At 49.9% G+C, this 9,063-nt stretch overlaps 1 protein-coding gene across 1 annotated transcript in view; it reads right to left on the reverse strand.

Annotated features, from left to right (window-relative positions):
- Positions 1-9,063, reverse strand: part of RSPH9 (radial spoke head 9 homolog) — a 14,786-nt gene that overhangs the window by 5,302 nt on the left and 421 nt on the right. The window contains exons 2-4 of the mRNA XM_018574348.1: positions 7,093-7,258; positions 6,707-6,836; positions 3,444-3,590 (exon numbers count right to left, since the gene is read on the reverse strand). Coding sequence (XP_018429850.1) covers positions 3,444-3,590; positions 6,707-6,836; positions 7,093-7,258 — 443 coding nt within the window. The remainder of the gene's footprint in view (positions 1-3,443; positions 3,591-6,706; positions 6,837-7,092; positions 7,259-9,063) is intronic.

Raw genomic sequence — 9,063 nt, forward strand, 5'->3', positions numbered from 1 at the left:
GTTTGTGTCTCTGCCCCTCCCACAATGGTGATATTTCCTCCAGTTGTTTGTGTCTCTGCCCCTCCCACAATGGTGATATTTCCTCCAGTTGTTTGTGTCTCTGCCCCTCCCACAATGGTGAGATTTCCTCCAGTAGTTTGTGTCTCTGCCCCTCCCACAATGGTGAAATCCCCCCGGGACATTGTGTCTCTGCCCCTCCCACAATGGTGAGATTTCCACCAATGAGTAGCCAGTAATCAGATTCTGTTTTGTCTCCATTGTGGGTGAAATAATAATAACTGACATCTGGTGACTACAAAACTCTTCTGGACCAACATGGACGAGGCCGCGAATAAAAAACACCCGACGTCTGCGCTGGTGATCCGCTCGCTGTCACTCCCATCATCCTTTGGAATGTATCCCTCTGATTTCCCGCCTCAGATGCGGATTATCACCTCGTAAAGCCGACTCTTGGCTTCCTATGATCTCGGCAGTGACGACGCACCATACAAGGGAATGCACCAACCGGTACACAGCGGAGAGATAACGCATTGCTGGAATGGGATAGAAACGCAGTTTCCTGGCAGCCATGTTTGGTGGCATTGTCGGCATTCACCTATCAGAGAATTGGCTGCACACTCGTCATCTCTCAGTTCTGTATGTGATCCCCCCAGTCAGGATTCTTCACTTTAGCTGGGATTCTGGCCCCGCCTACTTTTTCAGGCTATGTGTAAGGACAAACCACCTAACCTGATGATGGCAGGCGGCTACAGCTCACAGCAACCCCAGGAGATAAGCAGTGCGTGCAGGAAAGTCTGCAAGCATTTCTATTTCTGTTTTCTTTCAGGGAAAATGCATGTTTTCCCCATGTTAAAGCACGCATCATTCTGAATGACCCCAACATGCGTATACAGCAAGTGTGTTAGCTCACCACGTGAGTGGGCCCTAAGCGCTGTACTTTGGAGTGAGCGGGTCCCAAGCCCTCTACATTAGAGTGGGTGGGCCCTATGTGCTCTACATTAGAGCGGGTGGGCGCTATGTGCTCTACATTAGAGCGGGTGGGCGCTATGTGCTCTACATTAGAGTGGGTGGGCCCTATGTGCTCTACATTAGAGCGGGTGGGCCCTATGTGCTCTACATTAGAGCGGGTGGGCGCTATGTGCTCTACATTAGAGTGGGTGGGCCCTATGTGCTCTACATTAGAGCGGGTGGGCCCTATGTGCTCTACATTAGAGCGGGTGGGCGCTATGTGCTCTACATTAGAGCGGGTGGGCGCTATGTGCTCTACATTAGAGCGGGTGGGCCCTATGTGCTCTACATTAGAGCGGGTGGGCGCTATGTGCTCTACATTAGAGCGGGTGGGCCCTATGTGCTCTACATTAGAGCGGGTGGGCGCTATGTGCTCTACATTAGAGCGGGTGGGCGCTATGTGCTCTACATTAGAGCGGGTGGGCGCTATGTGCTCTACATTAGAGCGGGTGGGCGCTATGTGCTCTACATTAGAGCGGGTGGGCGCTATGTGCTCTACATTAGAGCGGGTGGGCGCTATGTGCTCTACATTAGAGCGGGTGGGCGCTATGTGCTCTACATTAGAGCGGGTGGGCGCTATGTGCTCTACATTAGAGTGGATGGGCCCTATGTGCTCTACATTAGAGTGGATGGGCCCTATGTGCTCTACATTAGAGTGGTTGGGCCCTATGTGCTCTACATTAGAGTGGGTGGGCCCCATCTGTTCTACATTGGAGTGGGCCCTAAGCGCTGTACGTTGGAGCGAGTGGGCCCTAAGCGCTGTACGCTGGAGCGAGTGGGCCCTAAGCACTCTACATTTGAGGGGGTGGGGCCAAAGCACTGTCCCACACAACTAATGAAAGCAAAACCAGAGATACCCAATGAAGGGATTGGAAATAAATTGGATAGAAATTAAATGTATCCAGCGATGGAGAGACTGGGAAGGAAATGTATCCGGCGATGGAGAGACTGGGAAGGAAATGTATCCGGCGATGGAGAGACTGGGAAGGAAATGTATCCGGCGATGGAGAGACTGGGAAGGAAATGTATCCGGCGATGGAGAGACTGGGAAGGAAATGTATCAGGGGAAATGTATCTCCTTCATTCCATTGCTGGAGCTTCTCTCTGGCTCTGGCGTCCGGGTGAAACCCAGAAGTGCCAACAGCCGATCACCAATCATATGATAGTTCTCCTGATTGGTGCGGACTTTAAATTATGAAGCAGCACGGCATTCCAGCAATGCATTGCTATGTCTAAGCTGAGATGTTTACCGCTGTTTTGCACTCCAGTGTCTTCAAGTGACCCCAGATTCTCTCTGTGACTCCCGAACCAACCAAGCATCCTGTGTCACCCTGTGACCTCTGGGACTCCAGAGCATACTAAGCATCCTGTATCAACCCATGACCCCTGTGACTTCAAAACACCCTGAGCATCCTGTGACCAGAGACTCGAGAGCATCCTGTGTCACCCCATGACCCCTATGCCTCCAGAGCACCTTGTGTCACCCCATGACCCCTGTGACTCCAGAGCACCCTGAGCATCTTGTGTCACCCCATGACCCCTATGCCTCCAGAGCACCCTGAGCATCTTCTACCAACCCATGACCCCTGTGACTCCAAAAACCCTGAGCATCTTGTGTCACCCCATGACCCCTGTGACTCCAGAGCACCCTGAGCATCTTGTGTCACCCCATGACCCCTATGCCTCCAGAGCACCCTGAGCATCTTCTACCAACCCATGAACCCTGTGACTTCAAAACACCCTGAGCATTCTGTGACCAGAGACTCCAGAGCACCCCTGTGTCATTCTGTGAACCCAGTGACTTCAGAGCACCATGAGCACCTGTGCCACCCTGTACCTTTAGAGCACCCTGTGCCACTCCATGACTCCTGTGATTCCAGAGCACCCACTGTTTCCTCCATGACTACAGAGCACCCCGTGTCATCTTGCGACTGTGCCCTGACCTCCTCCGAGACACCTGCCTCTCTATGCAGCCTCAGGATGCCTTTGTTTCTCCTGGACTGTCTCTCTCATTGGATATGGACTTTCTGTTCATGACTTAGCCCGAAAACAACCCAAATCTGTATACATACGACAAGACACGATAGAGCTGGGCAACTTGCACTGTGGCCAAACATCTGGATCAGCTGGGAATAGAGTAAATTGTATTGGAATGTGATGTACCGAAGAGCTGCAACTACCAGAACTGAAGACTGGGATCACTCGGAGACAACAGCCACACATTGTATATCCCACCCCTCAATACCAAGTGAACTTCAGTTTTGGGGGGATGGTCACTGGATGGGAGCTCTGGGTCAGGAGCCCCCACCATCCAGCCAGCGTTACTGACACACGGCTCTGTATTTAATCCTCTGGCACAGGTATTTTGGGGAGCTCTGCTTTACTGAATACAGGACGCCTACGTTGATGTCCGAGGGCACGGTTATATCACTCACCTCTGGGGATATCATGTTCCAAAGAGTCCAGGAAATCTATGGAAGGATCCAGATCAGCCTTTTCCAGCAGTGACCGCTTCTTGGGGTTCACAGTGAAGGTGAAGTGGAAGAATGAACTCTGCTTCTTGGCTTCGCTCACTGTAAGGCCTAAAAAAGAAATATAAATATACCTGGTCTATATACACTACATTTGTGATCACCTGATCATCACACTTATACGAGCTTGTTGGACATCTCGTTCCAAAGGTTTGCTACCCCAGCTTTAAGGCCTTAAACAAAAATGTGCAGTGTACAATTTGTGCCCATTTGTGAGGTCTGGTGCTGATGTTAGATGAGAAGACCTGGATCACAATTGGCTTTCCAGGGTTGAGGTCAGGGCTCTGTGCAGGACACTTGAGTTCCTCCACACCAAGTTTATAGAGCTGGCATTGTACACAAGGTGAAAGGTCATGCTGGAACAGAAAAGGTCCTTCACCAAACTGTTACCACAAGGCTGGAAGCATCCAATGGTCCAAAATATCTTTGTATGCTGTAGTCCTAACAGTACCCTTCACTGGGAACCCCTGAACTCAGTCATTTGGAAAGGAGGTCCACATAGGAATGGCCATATTGGTATGTGTCACCCAGGTTTCTCAAATAAACATGGTGAGGGGCTTTTTAGTTTTAATAAGTCCTGTTCTGGGTCCGAGAGCCTCTGTAGAGCTTTAGGTGAGATAAAGCCTCCACATCTTACCTGGTAGCCTCATTATTAGTCTCAGCACTCCACCAGCTCTCCCTCGCTGTGACAGCCTGCTGCTGGATGAAAAGGCTAAGTGCTGACAGAACACTAAAAGGGTACAAGTGCTGTCTCTTTGATATGGGGAACCCATTAGGGGACACCCTTCTTAGGCCTTCTTCACACCGAAAGCTTGAGTGTTCCAGAGCGGTAGCTGCTGGAACGCACCGCGATCGCTAAGAAACTTCTCCCCGCGTTGGCGCTGCATTGAATTTAATGGCACCGCTTCCACGTGCCCCCCCGCCCGCAGTGTGATCGAACGAGTGGCAAAACTTTGCCAGCGTTGCGTTCCACTGCAAATGCAAAAATAGAGCAAGCGTGGAAGCAGTGCCATTGAATTCAATGCAGCGCCATGCCCCCTCCCACCCCACAACGCGGGGAGAAGTTTCTTAGCAATCGCTATGTTTATCTGTAAAAAATAAATCAACTGGACTTGCTGTATTTTATCTTGAAGAGGATTTGCTGGTGTAAGAGACTTACCTGCAGATTGACTCCTGCCCAAAAACGTGCACAAGCATGCAATCCATTGCTTAAAGTTCCTGGAAAACGCGCTTTAGCACGTGAACACGCACGTATAGGAATGATTATGTGCAATAGTGCACGCACGTGAGCGTACGGAAGCACGCTAGTTAGCGTACAGGTCCATGCTCATTAGCATGCACACTATCCTATATAAATGGACAAGAAGCCATGACCAAGTTGCTGAGTGGTTTTTAGCTAGTCCCTGTGTGCCCTGTACTCTGTTCCTGTATCCTGACTTCCTCTGTATGAACCCGGCTTGTTACCAATTGACTCCGCCTCCTCCTCCTCCTGATTCGGTACCTCTGCTCTCTTGTGTATGATCCTGGCTTACATTTCCTGACCCTGCTCCTGATCTGTGATTGGGCACCTCAAGGTTTGGCTCCCTGTGTATGACCTCGGCTAGAACCTGACTCCCCTCCTGGTCTGCCACTTGGTGGATCGCTCCATCAGCACCCTGAGCATCGACATCCTGCCAGTGTTCCGTTGGCCTCACACCCGTTGCCTGCTCTGGTTTCAAGAGCTCCCGGTGTCATCCCGGTCTTGCCGATTCACCAGCTGGTCCAGTGCACTCGAGCACCAGTATCGGCACCTGTGCTCCGCTCTGACCTTACATCCCCTGTCACTACTTCCAGAGGTGTGGGACGAGAGGTGCACAGACAGCCCCCTTCTCAGCTGAGTCTCCAGTCAGGTACGTGATAGTTGGTCATGCAACTAGCTTTCACAAGTCAGAAAGAATAACTAGTCAGATGACCAGCAAAAAGTCTTTAAGAAAAAATACAGTAAGTCCAGTTGCCTTGATTTATTTTTTACAGCTATACCCTGACCTGGATGAATTCACAGACATATGACCTAAGTTTAGTTATGGGGCTCAGATGTTGTGTTAGTTTTATGCTATAGACTTGCTGTACAAAACCCTCCTGCACTGAAGCTGTGTTGACTTGCTGCCCTGCTAAATAAGAGTGTGGGCCAAACTTCCCCGGACTGTTCCTGGGTCTCAATGTCTCGTGTTTGGTTTACCAATGCCAATACCTGCTGAGCCTGTCCCCTCAGAATACATACAGGTGAAACTCGAATAATTAGAATATCGTGCAAAGTTCATTTATTTCACTAATGCAACTTAAAAGGTGAAACTAATATATGAGATAGACTCATTACATGCAAAGCAAGATAATTCAAGCCGTGATTTGTCATCATTGTGATGATTACAGGAACCCTTTGCAGGTGTTATGGCTTAAAGGAGAACTATGGGGTCAGTGTTTTTCCCCATAGTTCTCCTTAGGGTAATGGGAGGACACAAACTAGCGTCCTTCCGTTACCTTAGGCTCAGTATACTGAGACGCCGCAGCCGGAGCGGATCCCTACGTGGACGTCGGGATCCGCCCAGCTGCGTGAGTGACAGCTGGCTCTGCCTATCTAGAGGCAGAGCCAGCTGTACCCGCCCCCTCCCGCCAGTCAGCGCTGGCGGACCGGAGCGGGGGGATCCAGTCCCTCCCCTGTCACGGCAGAGAGCCGTGACAGGATCGAGAGGTGAGCGAACCCGGTATGTGTTCGCTCACCTCCCGATCTACTGAGCCGACCTGTGACAGTCTCATTGTCACAGGTCGGCTAGAACTATGAGGTGAGTGAAAATCACTCATCTCATAGTTCTCCCTTAATTAGCTGATTAGAGTGGGACACTTTGAGCCGAGAATATTGCACCTTTTCACAATATTCTCATTTTCTGAGATTGTGGACTTGGGGTTTTCATGAGCTGTAAGCCATAATCATCACAATTATGACAAATCACGGCTTGAATTATCTTGCTTTGCATGTAATGAGTCTCTCTCATATATTAGTTTCACCTTTTAAGTTGCATTAGTGAAATAAATGAACTTTTGCACCATATTCTAATTATTCGAGTTTCACCTGTATAACGGGTGAAGATATTGGAGGGTTTGTCGGGACTTCTGTTTTCTCTCATGTTTACCTCGGAAACAAAGATTCTTCTTGACCTGTCCAAGTGCATTCTTGATGAAGGCTCCTCGAGGTACCACGGCGGCCTCCTTGTCAATCATGGCGATGGTGGCCACCAGGCGTGTTTCCTCTTTGATGTGACTCTGAGTGTTGGAAACAGAAGAATGTTGTCACATCTGTCATTCATCTGTCAGGGGTCACTCACACCAGGTGACATTGCAGCGCCCTTTATACTGCAGGCAGAACAAAGCAAATCCGACCTGCAGTCCAAGTCAACTGAATGGAGAGATTGTATAGTAAAGGACCTGTATGTGATACTGCATGTGGTTGATTTATTCACACCTGGTATGAAGGAGCCCTGAAGTAGCATCTGAGCTTACAGAGATGATTCCAACTTACCGTCACTTCCTCCTCATAGGCCGCATCCCCTTCGCCCACCTTGTTGCGCACCGCGTGCTCATATTCGTGAGACGGGTCCCCTATGAATCGCCCTTTAATCACCTGCGCCTCAGCAATGATGGCCTCGGTGGCCGGCGGAAGCAGACACCAGTCCATACAGTTCAGGCTGCCAGGAAAAGAAGAAGATAGGAGGTGAAGACGGGGAGCAGGAACGAGGATGCAGATATGATGACAGGAGGTGAACACGGGGAGCAGGAACGAGGAAGCCGATAGGATGACCGGAGGTGAACACGGGGAGCAGGAACGAGGAAGCCGATATGATGACCGGAGGTGAACACGGGGAGCAGGAACGAGGATGCCCATATGATGACAGGAGGTGAACACGGGGAGCAGGAAAGAGGATACCGTTATGATGACCGGAGGTGAACGCGGGGAGCAGGAACGAGGAAGCCGATAGGATGACAGGAGGTGAACAAGGGGAGCAGGAACGAGGAAGCCGATAGGATGACAGGAGGTGAACGCGGGGAGCAGGAACGAGGAAGCCGATATGAAGACCGGAGGAGAACACGGGGGACAGGAACGAGGATGCCGATATGATGACCGTAGGTGAACGCGGGGAGCAGGAACGAGGAAGCCGATATGATGACAGGAGGTGAACGCGGGGAGCAGGAACGAGGAAGCCGATATGATGACAGGAATGTTATAGGATCCATCAGCAATTGTTGATATTATTACTGAGAACATGAGATTGAATCTGAGGAGCCCAACCGCCACCTAGATCTGGAGAATCCCAAAAATCCAACCATAATACCAGCAACCTGGACGGAGGATCTGGGCCGGTAAATGTGTTCTCCAGCAGAATCATTAAAGAAGAACTCCGGGCAGAGTAAAAATCTACCCTTGCAGTGGGACCACCCGTGAACTGCAAGGGTTAACTGTTCATTTTTCTCTAGGAGACTGAATAAAGAAGATAAACTCCCCGGAGCCTCGATCCTGCGGCAGGGACCGCTCAAGTCTCTTCCCCTTCACTCCGGCGGTGGAATGTCCTTTGGTGTTCTCACATCCAATACACTATATCAGATGTGATAACTCACCTCCAGAGCCCAGGTGAAGAAGAGGTTGTGGGGACTGGTCTGGCAGCCAGGTGGGAGCAAGGATCAAGTGAGTCCAAAAGGAGCACTTAACCCTTGCAGTACAGGGTCAGCTCCACTGCATGGATTAATTTTTATTCTGCCCGGCATTCTCCTTTAAGTTCCCCTCCAAAACACTGGGATTTCTATTCGCTCTGGAGAGTCTGGACAGTGTACAGTAATACATAAGGGGATCTATTTAATCTATAGGAATAATATACTGTATGGTATATGGAGAGGGGTGTATGGTCTATAGGGGTCTGTATTAGCTCCTCCCCTCAATCATGTTCATTACAATCTATACAGAGCTTATAGGGTCTCCAATGACTAGGGTTCTCATTCACCCCCCGGTAATATAAAGTATGGTATATGGAGGCAGTATATTGTCTAAAGGGGGACTACAGGGGTCTCACCTGTAGGAGGTCCTCCTCTTAGTGCAGTATAGTATGATTATAGTGATAGGCAATATGATCTATAGGGGTGTTTAGGTGTACACCACCAGTACAAGGCCCTCTAGGAATGGACAGTGTGTTTAATACTAGGGACTATATAATGTATAGGAGGTCCAAAGGGGTCCCTCACCCATAGAAGATCCTCCTCTCACCCCAATAATGCAAAATGTGGTGTATATATATATATGATCTATGGGGCCCCTCACCTGTAGAAGGCCCCCCCCCAGTAATGAGGTACAGTCTGGTATTTACTGTATATAGGGGGTATATAATCTATAGGGGCTCCTCACCTATAGAAGGTCCTCTCCCCCCCCTCCCAGTAATGATGTACAGTGTGGTGTGTATATATGGGGTTGGGGGTTATATAATCTATAGGGGCCCCTCACCTG

The sequence above is a fragment of the Nanorana parkeri genome, unplaced genomic scaffold (genome assembly GCF_000935625.1).
Source record: "Nanorana parkeri isolate BGI_ZX_2015 unplaced genomic scaffold, ASM93562v1 scaffold2894, whole genome shotgun sequence".
Taxonomy (NCBI): domain Eukaryota; kingdom Metazoa; phylum Chordata; class Amphibia; order Anura; family Dicroglossidae; genus Nanorana; species Nanorana parkeri.